The 21,258-nt window shown below is 50.7% G+C and overlaps 1 protein-coding gene across 1 annotated transcript; it reads right to left on the bottom strand.

Annotated features, from left to right (window-relative positions):
• Positions 1-13,083: 13,083 nt before the first annotated feature.
• Mrm1 (mitochondrial rRNA methyltransferase 1) lies at positions 13,084-20,524 on the bottom strand. Its single transcript, XM_048446715.3, has 5 exons — positions 19,396-20,524; positions 19,123-19,216; positions 15,968-16,100; positions 15,750-15,869; positions 13,084-15,578 (listed from the first exon to the last, which is right to left on the bottom strand). The coding sequence occupies exons 1-5, from the start codon at positions 19,917-19,919 to the stop codon at positions 15,496-15,498; spliced, it is 954 nt and encodes a 317-aa protein (XP_048302672.1). The 5' UTR covers positions 19,920-20,524; the 3' UTR covers positions 13,084-15,495.
• Between the last annotated feature and the right edge of the window lie 734 nt (positions 20,525-21,258).

Below are 21,258 nucleotides of genomic sequence, written 5' to 3'. Positions count from 1 at the left end.
CCACAGCTATCAGTGAGAAGATAGCTTCCCCACGCCCTCACCAGATGAACGGCTTAGCCAGACTTCAGCGTAGCCCTCTCCCGCCCCCTACCTTCTCCTCTCTTCTCCCCTCCTCTCCTCTCCCCTCCCCTGGCTTCTATGTCCTCACCACTGTTATTTTAGAACTAAACACTAGAGCCCCATGAGTGACCAGAAGTCAAATGAGTGTGTTCAGTCCTCAGTCCCCATCTTGGCATCTGTGTCCAGGTGCCCTTGGCACAGCTCTAGCCTTGGGTGTTAGACCCAGCGAGACCTGCCTTCTTCCCAAGCTGTGCCCACCCTGCCCACTGACCACGGCATGATCTGAACATTGGCTAGTATTGGAGCACCACCTAGTGCACCCAGCAGGCAACTCCAGCTCAGGGGTCGGCTCTAGGAAGTGGGATGCTACCCAGAGGTGAGAGTGGAAAAGGAAGGGTTCTAGCCTGGAACACATCTGTACAGTAGACTTCTGGCATCACGTGAAGAGGGCTCCTTCAGTCATGGAGCCCCAAGATCCAGTGAGCAACAGCTTCAGTGGAAAAGCTTTGTTTTGGAGTGGGTGAAAAGGCTCTTGTCACCAAGCCCGAGTTCCTCCTGGAACAAAGGGATAACTGAGCAGGTGACAAAGTTTGCCATTAAGCCCAGCGACATGAGTTCCATGTCTAGGACACACATGGTAGAAGAATAGCTTGTTGGCATGTGTAAAGATCACACACGCACATGCACACACATACCACAAATAATAAATATGTAAAAAAAAATTAAAGCCCCCACATTTCCTCTGTCAGAGCCTTAGTCTTCTCACGTGTAAATAGTATTGAAGCCCCAACTCACACAGTTGGCACACGGAATAGTGGCCCTTCGCAAGGATTTCCAACACATCCAAGGCAGACAGGATGAGGGTAGCATCTCACCCAGGTGACTTCTTCACAGATGTTGACTAGGAGGCAAAGGCAAGACAGGGTGATGCTTAGTGCTACTACAAAGTAAAACCAGGACGGGATCCCAGTCCACATCCCACTAGAGGATGCAGGACACTAGAGGATGCAGGATGCCCCCACCCCGCGGGAGATAAGAGGGCAGAAGAAGCTGCTTTTGCCCCAGATGGGTATGGGAAGCAGGCCAAGCAGGGTAGGGGGTGAGGGGCGAACAGCCTCTTTATTAGCACAATTATTTTATTTGCCGAAAAGTAATCATCCTAAGTGAGGTCAATGCGGCTGGCACAGAACCGGCCCTGCAGGCGGCTGGTCCGTGTTACCATGGCAACGGAGCCCGATCCCTTCTTGAGGCTGTGAAGGCTTGAAGCTCCTGAGGAAGGAGACCCCAGACCATTCTTCCTCCACAAAAAAAGGACTTGAGGAGACACTGGGTGTTTAGAACCCCCCACCCCAGGCCTCAAGATGTCCAACGAGAGCCCCAGAGAAATGGTCTAGTCCTAAATCACAGGGGTTCTAGAGGAGAGGGGTCTCAGCAGCCACCATCTCATTCCATCCTGCAAAGCCCTTGGAAGAAGGGAGGAGCTAAGCACTGTCACCTGACCTGTTTACAGAAAACTGTGGCTCAGAGAGGCCAGGGACCTGGTCACAGATGCAGGGACATGAAAGTTTGGAAACCGGGGTCTGAGGCCCCCCGCATCATTCAGTTACCTTCAGTGTGACAATAACAAGGAAGGGTTAGAATAGGATCTTGAACGACTGACTGGAAAGGCTGTTTGTTATTGGGGAGAGGGGGTAAGACATGAAAGTCAGAGAGATCTGAATTCAAATTCCAACTCTCTGCCTTCAGGCCACGTCACCTTCAGCAGTTTGCACTGCACCTATCTTTAAGTCCTCTTTGCACACCTGACACACCAGCCTCTGTGAGATGCAGTTGTAACTAAGATATTTCCCCATCTGGAGTGTGGGTCAAATCAACCCTGCTCTGGGAACCTCTCAACGTGATACCACCATGCAAAGCTCCTTCTGTCGTTTCCACTCAGATCTCAAAGGAGATCTCCGCCAAAACACGCCCTCTCCCCAAATCCTCTAGTCTTGAAAAACAATAGTGTGGGTCTCAGGCTGGAGGGCCAGGGGACAGCCCAGCAAAGCAGGCTAAGGTTGCCTGCAGCAGTTTGGGCTCAAACTTTGCGTGTCTACGGAGTCTACTGTCCTCTAGTGGCAAAGTCTAGCATCACAAGAGACTGCTGCAAAACCCCTGGAAAGTTCACGTTTGCAGGCAACCAGGAACTCCAGGAAAGTGTTGGGAGGTGTCAAGTATAACTAAAGCTTCCAGATGTGGGTGTGGGGATAGGAGCGGGACAAAACGGTATTTTAGATATGGAAATATCTCTAATAAAAGTCTATAACCTGGCCGGGCAATGGTGGCGCACGCCTTTAATCTGAGCACTCCTGGAGGCAGAGGGAGGCGGATCTCTGTGAATTCAAGGCGAGCCTGGTCTACAACTCAAGTTCCAGGATAGTCAGCAGGACTGTTAAACAGAGAAACTCTGTCTCGAGAAAAGAAGAAGAAGAAGAAGAAGAAGAAGAAGAAGAAGAAGAAGAAGAAGAAGAAGAAAAATCCCCAGACGGCTGAGGAGACGGCTCAGTGGCTAAGAATGCTTGCTGATTTTCCAGAATATCATGATGTGACTCCCAGCATCCACGTGGTGGGTGGGTCACAACTCTCTGTACCTCCAGTTCCAGGGGCTTCAGCTCCTCTTCTGCTCTCTTCCTCTGACACTGCATATACATACAGTGTCATACATACATATGTATAATGCATATACATACAGGCAAAATACTCCCACATAAAGTGAAAGTAGGTAAAATATCTTTTAAAGATTTAGTTATTTATTTTGTATATAGTATTCTGCCTGCATGTATGCCTGTAAGCCAGAAGAGGTTGTTATAACCAACATTACGGACAGTTGTGAGCCCACCATGTGGTTGCTGGGAATTGAACTCAGGACCTCTGGAAGAACAGCCAGGTTAACCTCTGAGCCCTCTCTCATCTTCATAAATAAAATCTTTTTAAAAATTTAGCTCCAGCCAGGCGGTGCTGACACACGCCTTTAAACCCAGCACTTGGGAGGTAGAGACAGACAGATCTCTGTGAGTTCGAGGCCAGCCTGATCTACAGAGCAAGTGTCAGGACAGGCTCCAAAACTACACAGAGAAACCCTGGCTTTAAATAAATAAATAAATAAATTAGCTCCAGAGCCGATGAGATGTCTCAGTAGGTGCAGGCACTTGCTGTCAGGCCTAACAATCTCAGTTCAAGTTCCAGGACCCCCGTGAGGTGGAGGAGAGAACTCTCTCCCTCAATTGTCCTCTAACTTCCACAGTTTGGTGAATGAGCCACCCCCATAATAAATAAATAAATGTGATTTAAAAATAAAACAACACACATATCTCCAGGTGGCAGTGGTGGCTCACACCTTTAGTCTCAGCACTCAGGAGGCAGAGACAGGCAGATCTCTGTGAGTTCGAGGTCAGTCTGGTCTACAAAGCAGGTTCCAGGACAGTCAGGGCTGTTACACAGAGAAACCCTATCTCAAAAAAAAAAAAAAAAAAAAAAAAAAAAAAAAAAAAAACACATTTAAAAATAATAGCCCCTGACCCCAAAGTTCTTCAGACCCAAAGCAGAAAGAGAAACCAATGCTGCCAAGCAGCTACCCTCCTCCTCTCGGGAGGCTGGATGTTGAAGGTCCCTGTCCTCTTGCAACACCCTTTTCTGAGTCTTCTCCACCAGGTACAGCAGGGTCCCATCCTCCTGTGACATGTTCTGGAGGCACCTGGTATCTGGCCGATTCATCCATGCCCACCAGTCTCAGCTACCGCTGACAGCCTGTCTTGGGCTATGTCGAGAGGGAGCAGGAGGACGGCTCAGAGCGGACCCATGCACCGACCTGACAGACACATCCCTTTTCCTCAGAGGATGCCCAGGCGATCCTGGCAGCCGAGAGAACACCTGAGGAATGGGCGGGTGGGAGAAAAGAGGATTCGTGGGAATTAGTCACATAGAGACCCCTGAAAGGTGGCGACGCCCTCCAAGGGGAGACAAAAGCGGCAGGGCCCAGGGGGCTTAAAGGCCTGGGAAAATCCTAACTGAGGGAAGCTGGGGCTTCGGGGACGTGAGTCTGGCTTCATAGCTGGGCTCACCAGCAACTCTTCGGTTGGCAGTCACACTCCAACTGGGCAGGAAGCTCAACCCCAGACTAAAGGCTAACCAAGGACTCACAGACCAGGCTGCAGACCTCCTTGCCCTGGAAGGGGATAGGGAGAAGAGCCATTGAACCAAAGCAGCTGTGCGGAAATCTAAAATGGATCAGGTTGGGACCCTTTCAGGGTCCCTTCCTGCACGCATGAGATGGGAGAGCACGTGGGCGTCACCCTGCGCTGCATCAGTACAAGGGAGCAGACGTGACCTATCTGGACTCTCCTTCCCTTTCATCAAATCTCACTCTGAAGGAAGACACTGAGGAGGATTTGCCAACCAAACCAGGCATGCTAGGGCATGCCTGTAATCCTAGCACGTGGGAGGCCGAAGCAGGCGGATCGGGAGTTTGAGGTCAGCCTCGGCTACATAGGAGGTTTGAACTAGGTGAGACCCTGTCTCAAAAAAAAGATAAAAGGAGAGAAAGAGGAAGAAGAAAAGGAAGAAGCAAAGCAGGAGAAAAGAAAAAGAGCTTATCGATCAACTGAGGCGTGAGTAGGGGGATAGCTCAAGGATATCCTGAGGAGTTGGGTCCCAGCATTTCCCCCTTAGGCCAGGCTAGCCCGACAGATGAACTGTATGGATCGCATTCTCATACCAAGTGATCTAGATCAAGCATGGAAAGAAGGAGACTGCAAACCAGTACCATCTGCCCCATATAGCTTATTAACATCCAGGCAAGATTAATCAAGCCCAGAAACCTCGAGCAGACCCCTAATTAGTTGCTGCTGATAACTATATTTGTCATGCTCTCCAACTATTCCACTGTAAATTTCAGAGTTTAATTGCACCTTGTTCTTCATTGAAGTGTCACTATTTGCACACGCTCCCCTAATTCTTTAGCAAATTTGACAAAATTCAGCATTAAATATAGATTATCTTTAGATTTCCATAATTAACACAACCAAACTGTCTCAGGCCTAAATATTTCTCTCAGTCCCATAAATCTGGCCTGTCTTTGGTACCCAGAGAGCCGCCTCCAGCTTCTGGGCTGGGGCTGTAGGGAAAACATACAGGCACATCTATGAACTCACATGACATTCCTGTGTGAGGCTGGGGCAGGAGGTGGGGCAGGCTTTGTTTGGAGCACACCTCTGCAGACACATGCCTGGGTGGGAGGCCCTGTCTAATTGCCACTATGGAGCCTCCTTATGAATGCCTGGAGAGAAGCAGGCAGCTGCTCCGTCTTCCAGGATGCTGGAGGTGGAATGGGTAGTGAGCTTCCTGTCACTGGAGGAATGCAAGGACTCAACTGACCGCCTGAGTAAGACATGGCACCGGGGCTACAGGCTGAGGATATGAAGGCTGTGCTGGTCGCCTCTGGCCCCTTCTGCCATTCTGAAAGAAGGAAAGCTTGAATGGGTCAGCCAGTGGGGCGAGTAGGATCATGGCCGGCCAGGTTCTCTGAACTGGAGGGTACCTGCATTTTGAGTCTAGTTATGCAGGAGGTCCCCCCGGGTCCTTGTCACTGTGAAGCCTGAACCCAAACTGGATCTAGGTGAGCTAGGCTGGAAGAGGAGAGGGGTGAGGACGCTTCCAGGAGAATGGAGGAAGTTTGGGTGTCAGGACCCAGCCGGGCTGTAGTTGAGCTGCTGCCCCCACCACCCACCAGCTATGTAATGTCGCTGATTCTCATTTGCCTCACTTGAACAAGGGCTATCTACTTCTATTACTTGAAGGACCTCGAATGATCTAGAGGCTCAATCGCTGGAGCTTGAAGCAGGTTGACCCTTTCAAGGCTTTCTACAGAACCATGGTAACAGGTTCCTGGGCCTATCAGGTACTCAGCAAACTGTCGTGATCAGAATCAACCCCCAGAAAATCAGCTTCCACCTGGAAGCCAGTGATCCCAGTGGCTGCACATCCCCATACTCCGTGACTGCTCCCTACAGCCCCGCGCCATCTTCTGAGGGCTGGGAGTCCAGACTCCTGCATTCTGAACCAGTTTGGGTCACTGTGGGCACTCAAAGCAACTCAGGTCTCTGGATATCTGGACCTGCCTAGTTCTTTAGGGCAGTAAACCCTGGATGTCAGCCTACACCCCGCCTGTCTGTCTGTTGGCCCTCTGCCTCTCTGTTCATATGTGGTAGACTCCTGATCCCTAGGCCCTCCCAGCTCTGCTATTGTGCTCGGAGATGGCCCAACCCATCCTGGAAAAAACTCCAATCTCATGAAAGGTCGTTGATCTTCTTCCAAATTTTCTGCGAGTCTACTCGGAGATCCCGTTGCCTTTTACCTGCTCCCATTTCAGTCCTTCAACTACCAGCGCAGCTTCTAAGGGAGAGGAGGGATGCCAGGGTGGGTAAGTGGTGCAGGGCTGAAGGTCACCAACCATGGTCTTTTAGGGTCGTAAGACCCTGGATATGTCATGGATTTATGGGGAGCAAGCACGTCATCTGGAGGTTCCTGTCTTCCTTCACGGCTTAGGCAGAGGTGTGTATCTGTCTGCCTGTGTCACGCCGGTCTGTGTGTGTCTCTGAGCATCTGCGACTGTGTGCAGAGATGGAGTATGGCTTAGCCTGCCATAAACACTCACACTCTGTGGCCTGAATTATCTAGCCAGGAGAAGAGGCTCCACTTGAGATGAACCCAACCTATGGTTCTCTCTCAGGGCCACAAGCTGGGTGGGGCTACCCTGCCTTCTTCTACCCATCCCTGACTCTATGTATCATCTTGAAGATGGGACACACTATAGACTTTATTGGGGCTGACATGGGGAGGGTTGAAATACCTTCTCTGCCCCTACCCTGCAGTACAAAGGCCCAGGCAGGTGTCTGTAGTGTGGCTGGTCTAAACGTATCTGATAGGGGTACAGAGAATGGGATCTAAGAGGTCTTGGCAGTGAGGGGTCTGGCACAGGGTCTGCCTGGGTATTGCCCAACATCAAGGTCAGTATTAATGGGAAAGAAGTCACAAATAGGGACCCTTTGACTTTTGTAAGTTGGCTGTGGCCTGGATACTGGCTAATTCATTTGCCTCAAACTCCCCTTCCATACCAGCTAGGACTGGACTGGACATTCAAGTCCCCGGATGACACCAAGATGGCCTACCCCCTGGAGTACCAACTTTGTTTTTGTTGTTTTCCTGGGCAGGATGGGGAAGTGATTGTGACAGACTCTTGCTTGTGTAGTTTAACTGGCCTGAAAATTGCTAGGTAGTCCAGATTAGCCCGTGATGCTTAATCTCCCTGCCTCAGCCTCCCTGTTTAAAATTATACAATTCCAGAAGCTGGAGAGAGGGCTCAGAGGTTAAGAGCACTGGCTGCTCTTCCAGAGGACCTCAGTTCAATTCCCAGCACCCACATAGTGTCTCACAACCACCTATAATGAGATCTGGTGCCCTCTTCTGGCCTGCAGGCATACATGCAGGCAGAATACAGTATATATAATAAATAAATAAATCTTTTGGATGGAAGGAAGGAAAGAAGGAAGGAAGGAAAGAAGGAAGGAAGGAAGGAAGGAAGGAAGGAAGGAAGGAGGAAGGAAGGAAGGAAGGAAGAAGTCGCACATGGTGGCACACACCTTTAATCCCAGAGGCAGGTGATCTCTGTGAGTTCAAGGATAGCCCGGTCTACAGAGCAAGTTCCAGGACAGCCAGGATTGCTATACAGAGAAACAAGGTCTCAAAAACAAAACAACAACAACAATAAAAAAAAGTTCCACTGTCAAGTCCCAGCAGAGGAGAGGGAGCCCCACTTCCTTCTCTGGACCCCCAGTTCCCAGCCACACTCTACCCCAGCCTCAGTACCAATCCTCTCCATCAATACTGGCCTGGGGCAGCCACACTTGAATGCCCATCCAGATCAATAACCAGCGGCTGCCATTGATCAGCCCCTGGGGTAATGAGAGTCAGAGGAGAAAATAAAAGAGAAAAGGGACAGACAGGGAGTGCAAACTCTACTTCACAATGAGAAGACACAGGGTTTGAACACAACTCCAGGTTCTCCAGGGGACTGAGACTCCCTGCAGCACCCACTGCAGGTCTTATGACCTGGGGCAAGCCTATGCACAGCCCAGTGGGAAGCTAGGGGCGGGGCGCGCTGAGGTAGGATGTCACTGTAGATTTGGCTTGCTCTCAGCCACAGGCCTCCTACATCGTTCTAGAGGGTTCTTTTCCTGCCTCTGTCCTGTTCTCACCCATCCTTTTGTCCCTCCCAAGCCCTCTGATTGCATAGAATGACCATGGGCAAGTGCAGTTTCCCATCTACAAGCTAAAGGGAGGAACAGCCCTTCTTCCAAGGTGCCCTAAGAATTCACTGTGGTTAACTAAGCCATCTTGTGAGTACTGGAGAGCCTTAGGTGCATCATCGCCATTACCATATGCTATTGCTCCTGATTCCAAACCACCAAGGTGATAGAGCCACAGATATAAGAGGGACTCAGGGCTCAGATGAGACAAAATTCAGCATCTTGCACAAAGCCCAACCCTACTGGTACCTTGTCTGTGGTAAGAGCTGTCGATGCCAGGCCCTGGTGCAGATGGTCTCAGCAGAGCCCGGGGGTCTAGGGAGCTTTCTCTTGGCCCTCTATCAACCCATTTTCCCCACAGAATCAAAGCAGCTGCAGCTGGGGATTACGGACTTGCTGCCTCTGACTTGGTCTGAGTGGAAGGTCCAGACCAGCAGGAAACATGGGGGGCCTTTTTCTGGAGAGAAGGAAGGGAAGCAGTAGCCTCCAGGCTCAGGATCTCTTCACTCGTTTAGTTATTTAAACAGCAGGGTGCCTGAGACACGAAATGACTGGACTGGGGTGTAGCTCTCTTGTCAAGCATACACAAAGCCCCCAGCACTGTGTAAGCCAGGCATGGTGGTGCCCCTCTGCAACCAAGCAAGATGGAGGCAGCAGGAGTTTAAGGTCAACCTCAGCTACACAGTGAGCTGGAGGCTTGCCTGAGCGACCTGAGACCCTGTGGGTAAAGGAGGCAAGAGCCTGACAGACCTGGAACCCATGTAAAAGTGGGAGAGAAACGACTCCACAAAATCCTTCCCTGGCCTCCTCATACATGCTGTGGCACACACACACATACATGCTGTGGCACACACACACATATATGCTGTGGCACCCACACACACACATATGCTGTAACACACACACACACACACACTGTGGCACTCACACACATACACACTGTGGCACTCACACACACATGTTGTGGCACTCACACACATACATGCTGTGGCACACACACACACACACGTACACACAATGATAATATAACAATAAGCACAGTAACCCCTGCCTGCCTGCAGAGGGACAGAAGGACACTCGCAAGAAGGGACCAAGACTGTTTCCGTTTCCCCTAAGGGAAACGCCCAATTTGTAGAAAGTGTCTGGGGTTGCTAATAAGCCACATAATCAACTGCTTTTCAAGGAGTCTCCTTTCTGATACCCACAGACCCCAGTGAAAAGCAGAGAGCCTAAGGAACAAAGAGCCAGTAAGAGAAAGCAGAGCCAGTAGCTTTCCTCCCCTGCAGCCAGTGAGGGCGTCCTCCAAAACGGAAGAGTAATGGAGAGACCCAGCAGCCATGAAAATCCCTCTGTGGCTGCAATTGAAGGGAACTTTGTTAGAAGCAGCCTACTTTCCTTTCCAGTCTTGGAAGAAGCTGGAAAAAGAGAGCTGGAGACTACAGGGCCTCTCTCTGGCCTTCCTCCCCCTTCACCCACCCTAGTCCAAAAACAAGGTTCTGCCTGCAAAACGGTAAGGTAATGTTCAGAGCAGTTTTGCCCACAGCGAATGGCCATTGTTAACAATTACTGGGTTCGCCCAAGATGGATGTGGGTTAGAATCCTCCTGGAAAAAAAAATTTACTGGGTTCACAATTTATAGAGCACCACGCATACCTAATGAGGTATGGTTTCCTCATTTTTCAGAGAATGCAAATGATAAGCAGTTTTCAGAGGCGAGTCCATGTCAGGAAAGGCGAGTGGGAATTGGACGTAAGGTTCAAGCCACATTCACCCTGAGGATCCTGAAGGAAGGAACCAGGATGTAGTCCTGGGCGGGAGTGGGTGGGGGTTAGGGAGGAATTGACACCAACCTACAGATGAGAGGCTGAGAGGGGCAGGTAAAGAATGGGGTACCCCAAGTGTGGTGCCTCCTGACCAGGCAGGAGAGGGGAATAATGGCAGCTCCCTGGTTAGTGGCCAGCTTCCCTAGTGTAAGGCCCCTCTCTGTGAACATTTGGAGCACAGCCTTTAAATGAGGACCACCGAGCTCAGGCTGGATGGGAGGTGGTCAGAACTTTCTGGAGTGCTTCCCCCGCAGGATGAGCCTAAGACCACCGGGGAGGTGTTAATGAAACAGGGAAGCTGCGAACAGACCCAGGAGTGATTCTAATCTGACACCTCCACCCCAGCCCCAACCAGTAATGAGCTGGGACCTGCCCTTCTCCCCAGAGAGGGGGTGAGGAGAGAAGGAGGGGTCCTCGGGCATCTTCTGACTTCAGAAGCCCCCTTTCATCATCATCGATATTTTCAATTGCAGTACAAAGCTCACACACATGGGCACCTACTATTTCCTGTACACCGGGCTAAGTCTCTTTCATATATCTGATTACGAATCCTCCCCTCTAGTTGAAACCTATAGAATAGGCACCATCTTGCCTCTATTTTACAGAAGAAGCAACTTAGCTAAAGCAAAGCCAACATCAGGACCAACAACATGGGACTGTCTGGAATCTGTGATCACAGCATGGTGCATGGTGGTGTATGCCTATACTAGCACTCAGGAGGCTGTGGCAGAGAGACCATGAGTTCGAGGCCAGTGCTGAAGATATAGCTGGGATGGTACAGCGTTTGCTTAAGATGCATTAGCCTCTGGGTAGGATCTCCAGAAACAAATAAACTGACCTAAGCACTTCAGAGATGGAGGCAGAAGAATCCAGGAGTTTAAGGCCAACCTTGACTACATAGTGAGTTTGAGGCTGCATGAGACCTTACTTAATAAAGGAAATTCAAATTAAAAGTTCTCTGCGCTTTTGGTACAACACACCAGGCATGTACCCACCAAGGATGCCATACAGAGAGGCAGGGCTGGGGTGGGAGATAAAGGCAGCATGGTCACCATGTGTCCTTGAAGTTCCAGAGGGGGAAGAATGAAAGGTGGGTAGGATTCCAGCCCACCATTAAGGCTTCCTGTTTGTTCGCTCTCTCCTTCCAAGGTGTGCAGGGTACAGCTCAGCCCACTGCCTGGAGAACTGGAGAAGGAGGGAGAGGATAGGGAGGGCTGCAAAATGGGGGGGGATGCTGAGAAGACCCCCCCCACCTCCCAGCTGGGGGAAGGAGGGGCTGAGGTGCTCAGAGCAGAGTCCCTGTTTGTAAACATCATTAATCAGAGATTAGCAGATGGGCATGCTAATTGCACCTGTGGAAGTGAGAGACCTCAAGGTTGATTACATTTACAAACTGAGGGGATCCCTGGTGCCTGGCCCTGCGGGAGCAAGTAGAGGGATCTAGTTTAGGGCCCCAGGCGTAGGGAAGGTTTGACAATGTAGCCTCTTGATTTTATACACACACACACACACACACACACACACACACACACACACTCTCCAGGCTGGCCGACTAGGGGAAAGGAAAGTTGGGATGTGTAAAGTGTGGGATCCATTCAGCAACTGGGAAAATTCCAAGTTAGTTCCCAGCCCTCCTGAGAGCTTCACATCTTAGCCAGGATGGAGGGGGAACGCGGAGGGGACTGGCCCAAAGGGAATTCTGTAAACGTTCTTTCAAGTCTAGCCTTCCCTCAACTCCTCCCAGTATCCCACGGAAAATCACTGTATTGCAGCTGAATAGGAGTCTAGAACCTCTGGGGAAACTGAGGCCAGTATGAAAGAGAAGCACATCCCAGTGCCCGGACCTCCAGGCTGGTCTTCAGGTGCTGCAGGAAACAGCAAGTGGCCTCCGGAAGTGAGCGGTGGCCTTTCCTTGTATGCTCTTGCATCTGCGTCTTATCGATGGACGATGAAAACTGGGGCCCGGAATGTTTTAACCATGTGGGTGCTTGGTGCCAGCTTCCTTATGACTGGAGCTGCCCATGGCTGTGAGCTGCCACCTGAGTGCTGGGAACTGAACCTGGAAGAGCTGCCAGTGTGCTTAGCTGATGAACTATGGCTCCAGCCTGGTTTGCTTTCATTTACACCCTAGGACTACCCACCTGCCCAGGGGCGGCACACACTACCCACAAATGGGCTAGGCCCTCCCACATCAATTATTCATCAAGCAAATGCCCACTGACTGGCCTCCAGGCCAATCTGATGGAGGCATTTTCTCAGTTGGGGTTTCTTCCCCCCCCCCCCCCCCCCCCCGGAACACTCCAACTAGAGTCAAGCTGGAAAAAAAAAAAATCCACCCAGCAGTTTTAGACAATCTCTTAAGGACATTAGTTCTCACAGCAGGGATCCCTTGAAGTCTGCCTGGGCACAGAGAACCTGGGGGTCTTGGTGCTTTTCCAACCTTCTTAGTGTAAACAGACCTATTACCAGGGGTGCAGGACAGCTTAATTTCGTTAGAGGCTGTGCTGAAGGTAAGCCTATAATGGTATGTCAAACACTAGATCATCCTGAGAGGCACTAGGCACCACCTAGGAGATGGGGATAAATGTTATAAAAAACCAACCAAACAACAACAACAACAACAAAAAAAAAAAACCAAAAAAAAAAAAACCCAAAAAAAAACAGGGTATTGCTACATAGCCCTGGCTGGTATTCTCAAACTCATTAACACTCTGCTGCCTCAGCCTCCTGAGTGCTGGGATTACAAGTATGCACCACCATGCCTAGCAAGCCAAGGATTCCTGAACCCTGATACCAACTGGAACCTTTAAGAAATACTGATCCAGTGTATACAGCACACATGCACAGACACAAAAACATTGGGGTTTTGTTTGTTTATTTGATACAGGGTTTCTCTCTGTAACTGCCCGGGTAGGTCAGGTGGCTCAGTGGGTAAAGGCACTTGTCCTTGGGCCTGATGACCTGAATTTGATCCCCTGAATCCACATGGCAGAAGGCAAGGACTGACACCATCCAGGGAGTTATCCTCTGATCTCCACATGCGTGCTGTTGTGTGCACACACGCACGCACGCGCACACACACACACACTTAAGGGAAAAGAAGACACAAAGAAAATCAAGAGGAACCCCTGGCTCCTTCCTGGAGACTGTTATTTAATTGATCTGGTGCTTCTGGGCATTAACAGACAACCCCTTCCCTACCCCATGACTCCAAGGCACAGGCAATGCTAAAAATCTATATTTGAATTCATAAAATTGACAAAACAATAAAAAGACAAAAACCAAATCCCTGCTCGTTGGTGAGACAGCACAGCCTGAGCTCAGCGGTCATCAGAGCTTGTGTGGCAGCTGGGGACACACAGCTCAAGGTGGGGAGCTGGGGGAATGGTGGTGAAGGGTTCTCCGTCTTTCCTTAGGAGAAAAACTTTACGGGACCATGGGACCTGTGACGGCTCATCTTCACTGACCATTTGCCTGTCTTTGGGATCACCTGGGAGGCTCACCCCTGGGCATGTCTTTGAGGGTGTTCTCAGACAGGACTAACAGGAAGGACAGCTTTCTCTGAATGTGGGCAGCACCGCCCCACGACAGGAGCCCTGAACTAAATGAACAGGGGAAGGAGAGAGAGTGAGCGAGCACCCGCATCCAGGGCCCCAGCACCCAATCCAGGGCCCCAGCTCCTGCCTCACACCCATCCTGCTGCTATGCCTTCCCCCACTATGAGGAAATGAAAACGTTTCCTCAGACTTGAGCCAAAAGAAACCCTTCCTTTAGGTGCTTTTGTTCGGTATTTTCAACAGCAGCAAGAAAAGCAAGGACTCCAGGCCTTCTGCAAACAAATTCAAACCGTGTACTAAGTGCTCACTGCTGTTGGGATCCTACCCCAGGGAGATTGCAGAGGAAACGGGCACCAAGCTCCCATTGTTCTTTATATCCTACAAGGATAGAGAGCATGGAGGTGACTTGTCCCAAGTCTCACAGCCTCAGGGATTACAACTCAGGGAGGTCCTCCATTCCACACTCAGGGCTGTCAGTCAGAGATATCTGGTCATGTGAGGACAGCTTTGTTTCATAACTGGAGATAGGATACAGACCTCCTGGAGTCTAGTGGGGACATCGCATCGTGCTCGGGACAGTTGATGATCCTACAGCAAAGGATCATCCAGCCTAGGGCTCAGATGGAGCTCAGTAAGTAGAGAGCTTGTCTAGCTTGCGCAGAGTCCTGGAACTACCCGCAGCTACATATAAAGAGGGCACAGTGGGGGATGTCTTGAATTCTTGCACTTGGGACGTGGGGGCAGGAGAATCAAAAGTTCAAGGTAATCTTCAGCTAAAGGACAAGTTTCAGGACACCCTAGGTACATAGTATATGAAACCCCGTCTCAAAAAGGAAAAAAAGAAAGAAAGAAAATCCTACTGCCCAGGGTTTACCCACCCTTCTCAGCATCACACAGTGGCTGCTATATTGGCCTTGTTCTGTTAATGCTTATTAGGTGTTCCAACGTGCAGCCCAGAGTGTAACACTATTCTGCAATATCACATTTTTTATCCACTCGTGGGACCCTGGAGGAGGGGACCAAGCCTATTTAGAATTACATAATAGTGACCCTAACTTCATAACCTCTCAGATTCAGAAGCAAGAGCTTTGAGTCATAGGTTCTACCAGGCACGCGCCTGTCTGTGTGTGTGTGTGTGTGTGTGTGTGTGTGTGTGTGTACATCAAAACTGTGACACAAAGAGCAATACTGCCACCTAATGGAGAGACAGGGCAGGACAGCTCAGCTGTAAGGCACTCACTGGAGGGAACCCCTCATTTACTTCATCCTCATCACCCGGAGGAGTAGGGAGGAGTAGGGATGAGCACCAGTCCACTCAACTTCCCTCTACATCCTCACGCTCACACACCACACACCCTGCACAGGACTACCCATTCTTTCTCATGCCAAGACAGCCCTTTGACTCCTCCTAGGAAAGATCCAGGACAGACACCGTCTGTCTTAACACATCCTGGAAATTAGCAAACTACCATTTCCAAATGGAAATGACACCCCACCCTCTTGGTCTCCACTGACCATAGCCAATAAACAGGCTCTCACAGGCAGAGAACCTGGCACCTTCAAGCCTGCGTGAGAATCGGCATGCGACTCGGTCCAATTCCTACACAGGTGTATCTCAGTCGAGGTGAGCCCACTTTGAGCCTGTTTTTCCGACCACAGTGGCAGTCCTGGGTACTGGGCCTCTCTGAGTCCTCCAGGTGTAGCTAAGGGTTCTCAAGTGTCTTGGGGAAGTTGTCCTTTCTCGGTCTGTGCAGAAAAGCCCTTCTTCTGGCTGCAAATGGAGTGTAGAAGAATTCCTAAAGGCAATAGGGAGATGGAGGGGCTCAAGACACATGCAGGGCACACTCCTGTTTTCACAAACAAGTGTGGCATAGAGGGAGCAGCCTGTTCAGGGTAAATCAGTCCGAAAATGAGAGGAGACAGAAGCCACCACCATGGAGCTGGGCTTGAGGGAGATGTAGACTCACCTGTGGCCACAGACACATTCAAGGACTCAAGACCGGGAGGCAGTTGGCGCCTGGGCAGAATAGTAAGGAGCAGCTGGCAGGAGGCAAGAACCTCCTGGGACAGACCAGAGCCCTCATTGCCTGCAGGACACGCGACAGTGTTAGGGAGCCCCAACCTGAAGTCCACATGCTTAGAAAATAGACAACTGAAAACGGAAAAGCAGGGATAGCCTACCTACCCAGCACAAGGAGAGTAGGCCGGTCCCAGATGAACTCTAGGCAGCTAGTGATGGGGACCTTGAAGGACTGGGAGATCTCAGGACCTGGGCAGCCCACTGTGCCCACCACGAGCCAGCCCTGCTGGGCCTTGGCCTGAAAAAGGGAAGAAAACACCACATCCTGGCTCACCGAGTTGTCATCAGAGCCATGGCTGAGGAACCCCCACTGAAAGTGCCTTCGACTTAGGGTGAGTCGGATCTTCTAGGGGAGCAGCATTTGCTCCGGGCACTGAGGATGAGGCCCGAGAACACAGCAGACTAAAATCCCGGCTGTGTGACAGAGCGGCTGTGGCGTCCTCCTTGAAGAGACAGCAAAGGGCAGATCTGAAGACAAGTAATGGCTGAGTATCAGTGGGGGAAGCAGCAGTGGGGGAAGGTTCTAGGCAGGGAGACCTGCAAGTATGGAGACACAGGTTCTGCTCACCTGTCATATCTGAGGAATGGTAAGCTGTCCTGGGGGAAGGCAGCCAAAGAGGCAAAACAATAACCACACAGAGTAAGGTCTCAAGGGCCACTAGAAGCACAGGGTTTTAATACTGATATAGAAACTTTGAGGGCTGGAGAGATGGCTCAGCGGTTAAGAGCATTGCCTGCTCTTCCAAAGGTCCTGAGTTCAATTCCCGGCAACCACATGGTGGCTCACAACCATCTATAATTAGATCTGGTGCCCTCTTCTCGCCTGCAGATATACACACAGACAGAATATTGTATACATAATAAATACATATAAATAATTAATACATATAAATATATAAAAAGAAACTTTGAAAAGTGTTATTTTCCTTTGGTTTTTAAGATATGAGTTCACTATGAACCCCAAGCTGGCCTTGAACCTATGATCTTCCAGTCTTAGTCTCTCAAGTACTGGGGCTATAAGTGTGTGCCACCAGGTCTGGAACTTTGGAACATTTTAAGCAAAGCAGCACCATCTGATGTGAGTGTTGGCAGAATCACTGGGCATGCCCACGCTGAGACCCCAGCACAGGGAGATGTGAACTCGGACTAGGGCAGCAGAAACAGTGAGAAATGAGGATGGTGTAGCAATAAGGCCAAAGGATTTGGGGACGTGTGGGACATAGCTGTGAGGGCAAGAAGTCAAAGGTCATCTCTAGACTGAACAACTGAGCAGGGTAGGCCCTAGGAGAACAGAGGGTCAGCTCTAGAAATGGGGAGTCTGAAATGCTCACTGTAGGAACAGAGGGAAGAGCTATAGCAGAGGTACTAAGTCTAGAGTTGGGGTGGGGGATGAGATCCAGGGTAGAGCATCCATTTGGGAGGCAGTCAAATAAAGTGGGAGTCTAAGCCCAGCAATGGTGTCATACGCCTTTAATCCCAGCACTCGGAGGTAGAGGCAAGTGCGTCTCTGAGTTCGAGACCAGCCTGGTCTACAAGTGAGTTCCAGGTCAGCGAGGGCTGTTACACAGAGAAACCCAGTGTCTGGGCGGGGGGGGGACAAACAGTGCCTCCTGCTTCCCACCAGGCTTGGCCAGAGACCCCACTGAGATGACTGAGAAGATGCTTCTAGATGTGCTGTTTACGTGAAAACCGCTGGCACACCTGACCACTTCCTAAAGATTCTGACGCTTTCTTACATGTATCAGGGTTTAGCTGCATGGATATGTGTGTGCCACACGTGCCAGATACTGGTGGAGACCGGAAGAGGGAGGGCATCAGAAGCCCTGGTACTGGAGTCACAGATGGTTGTGAGTGGGTGCTGGGAATCAAACCTGGGACCTCTGGGAGAACAGTCCGTGCTCTTCACTGTTAACACTGTTCCTTCAGCCCCAGTACATGTGGCTATTAAGGACTGAAATATGTCTAGTCCAAATTGAGATGTATTCTGTATAAACATGGGGGGGGGTGTTTGTTTCTGGTTTTGTTTTAATTTGGTTTGGGTTTTTAAAGATAAAGACAGGGTTTCTCTGTGTAACAGTCCTGGCTGTCCTGGAACTCGCTTTGTAGACCAGGCTGGCCTCGAACTCACTGAGATCTGCCTGCCTCTGCCTCCCAAGTGCTGGGATTAAAGGCGTGCGCCACCAACTCCAGGCATAAATGTGATTTAATCTGAACATGGTAGCATACACTTATAAAGAGACTGAGGCAGAATTTCTGTGAATCTGAGGCCAACCTGGACTACACAACAAAACCCTATCTCAATTTTTTTTTTAGTATTTACAGTGCATGTTTTTTTAAAAGATAGATTTATTTATTTATTTAAATATTATGTGTACAGTGTTCTACCTCATACCAGAAGAGGGCACCAGACCTCACTATAGATGGTTGTGAGCCACCATATGGTTGCTGGGAATTGAATTCTGGACCTCTGGAAGAGCAGCCAGTGCTCTTAACCTCTGAGCCATCTCTCCAGCCATAAAATGTATGTTTTAATGATATTTTGGGCACATTGAATGAAAGTGTTTCTTTTTACTTTTCCGGTTGTTTGGTGTTGTTATTGTTTTGTTTTTTGAAATTGGGTCTCACATAGCCCAGGCTGGCCTTGAAAGGAATCGTCTTCCTGTCTCCACCTTCTAAGAGCTTAAATTACAGACACCTGGCTCATTTTACTTTTCAGCGTGGTTACTGGAAAATCTGAAATTAGACACGTGGCTTGAATATAAGTTTATTAGGCGCCCCCCCCCCTTCAAGGTTATTATCTTACAGCGGGGGTGAGGGGTGGTGGGAGGCGGATCAGATGGAAGTCAGAGGGTCTGCCAAATGCGAGGCAATGCTGCCTCCTGGTGTCTAGTCAGGGAAACACAGCTGAAGAACGCTAAAGCTTGCCCCTAGCAAAGCCGTGTTCAAAATTCCTTTCAATTTGAGCTTCTATTCCTTGTATCCACATCTCCTGCCCACCAGCTCCCCAGAGCATTGCTTAAGACCCAAAGGTGTCAGACATTGACTTGCTGATGCAGGAGGCCAAGGCGTGAAGTAAAAGAAATGAAGCGAGGAAATTCCTAACTTCAGACGAAGCTCCATTGGTGATTTTAAAGACCATAGGAATCAATGCCACCACGTTACCTTCGCCCACTCCCACCCCCATCCACTGCTAGCTGGAAGTGACTTTAAGAGCCCGAGCTAGACTCATCGCCTCTCCTTCCCCTCTCGTCCCACGTTACCTTCAAAAAACCGGCCAGGTCAGTAGTGGCGAACACGTCCATCACCTCCATAGCCCCAGCGCTGGCCTTGCTGACTACTGGAGTAAGCGGGCAGCTGCAAAGGTTCCCCCACGATCCCCGTTAAACCTGGTACTCTCAAAGCCCCCCCCCACACACACACACACTCCAGCTCCCAAGGGTTTAGGCTCCGTCAACCAGGAGCCTGGACGAGGGACCCCCCACCCCAAGGTGCTTAGGAACTTGGCTCCGCCTCCACTAAGGGGACGTCCGTGCCTGTTTCTCCGACTGGTGATGACTCTGTCTACTCCGAGGAAGTGAGCGGAGCGCAGCACAGCCCCAAGATTCCGGGGATCCTGGAGTCCCTCAAGGACGAGCCACAGTTGCTGAGGGTCGTCGCCCGGGCTCGCCTCTGTGGCCTCATCACAAGGCCGGGGTCGCAGGGGGCTCACCTCCATGCAGACGCCCTGATGCACCTGGTGGCCGCACAAGGCGTCCAGTTTCTGCCGCCTGGGCCTCAGGACAGGGATGCCCCGGGCCTCAGCCACCCGGAGCAGCTCGGTACGCTCCCCTTGCAGCCCAGCTTTACCCGCCTGGAGCAGAAGCCGGGTCACGCTCCGGCGGTCGGCCCGCAGGGCCAGGAGGCACGGGGACAGGCCGAACAGACGTTCCAGCCTCTGGGTCGGTGCCAGGTCATCCAGAAGCAGGCGGCTCAGCTCCTCCCCGCCAGGCCGCGCCACCTGGGAGAAATGACGGACGATCCGGCGACCGAAGCACCCGACAGGCCAGAGCAGTCGCATAGCTCCAGTTGCGCCCGGGACTCCACTAACAGACGGTTGCAGAGGACCCGCTGGCCTCCCACACCTCGTTCCCCTCGCGTAGGACAAACTGTCCCCGAGGCCTCGCTCAAAGATTGCCCACAATCTTCCAACCAAGCCAAGACAGTCGCCTCCCAGACTACCACGTGGGTCCCCAGCTTCCGGGTTCCAGAGGCCCGGCCCCGTGTCCGATGACGCACAAGCGAGTTTGACCGCAACTAAGTCTCCACAGCACCCCCTACAGCAATGGTTCGCACTACCTCCACTGCCGCGGGCGAGCAGAGGCTGTGCTGCTGCTGAGCTGACCCTAGCTCGGGCTGCCCTGGGTGAGGGGAGGTGACGGGAGGCTGGGCTAGCCTTATTATTCACTTCCGCACCTGCAAAGATCAATTTAAGACGATGGGCGGGCCATCTTATTCAATCAGTCAGTCTTGGGGCCTTCCTCCCCACATTCAAGCGCACCGTCGTTTCTGGAAATTGTTGCCAGAAGCTTACCCAGTCAGACTCTTAACACCAGCCAGCAGAACCCCGGCCATATTTCCCATCTCCGGACCTCTGTGGTTAAGCCCCAAGTCTATCGTGTCTCTGTAGACAGGCGCTGATGCTCTTGGCCCTTGGTAATGCTGGGACTCCTTTGCTCACTGCTCAGACACTCCCACCCCATCCCCCCACCCCCCTACCCCCGCCTAAGTCTTTTCAACCTGTCTTTGCTTTTTTCCTTTTTAAACTTTTTTTTGTTTTGTTTTTCGAGACAAGGTTTCTCTGTAGCTTTTGGAGCCTGTACTGGATCTAGCTCTTGTAGACCAGGCTGGCCTCGAACTCACTGAGATCCGCCTGCCTCTGCCTCCCGTGTGCTGGGATTAAAGGCGTGTGCCACCACCGCCCGGCCTAAACTTTTTTTTAAGACAATGTCTCACTAAGTAGTCCCCATGCATGGCCTAAATAAAACTCGTTATGTAGACCAGGTTGACCACAAATTCACAGCGATCACCCTGCTTCTGCTTCTCAGGTGTTGGTATGCCCGGGGCCAATTTATTTTATTTTTCAAAATTCTTTCATTGTTTATGCATGGAGGTGCATTGTCTGTTTGAGTATGGCTGTGCACCACAAGCATGCCTGGTGCCCCAGAGACCAGAAGAAAATGTAGATTCCCTGACAGTAGAGTCACCATGTGGGTTCTGGGAATCAAACTTGGGTCCTCCAGAGGAGCAGCCAATGTTCTTAACTGCTGAACCACCTCCCCAGCCCTTTATAAATAAAGTATTTATTTACTTACTAACTTAAGTTTTTTGGGTTTTGGTTTTTTGTTTTGTTTCGTTTT

Source organism: Myodes glareolus, chromosome 9, assembly GCF_982192425.1.
Source record: "Myodes glareolus chromosome 9, mMyoGla1.1, whole genome shotgun sequence".
NCBI classification, from domain to species: Eukaryota; Metazoa; Chordata; class Mammalia; order Rodentia; family Cricetidae; genus Myodes; species Myodes glareolus.
This window is presented reverse-complemented; position numbering and strand designations above follow the sequence as displayed.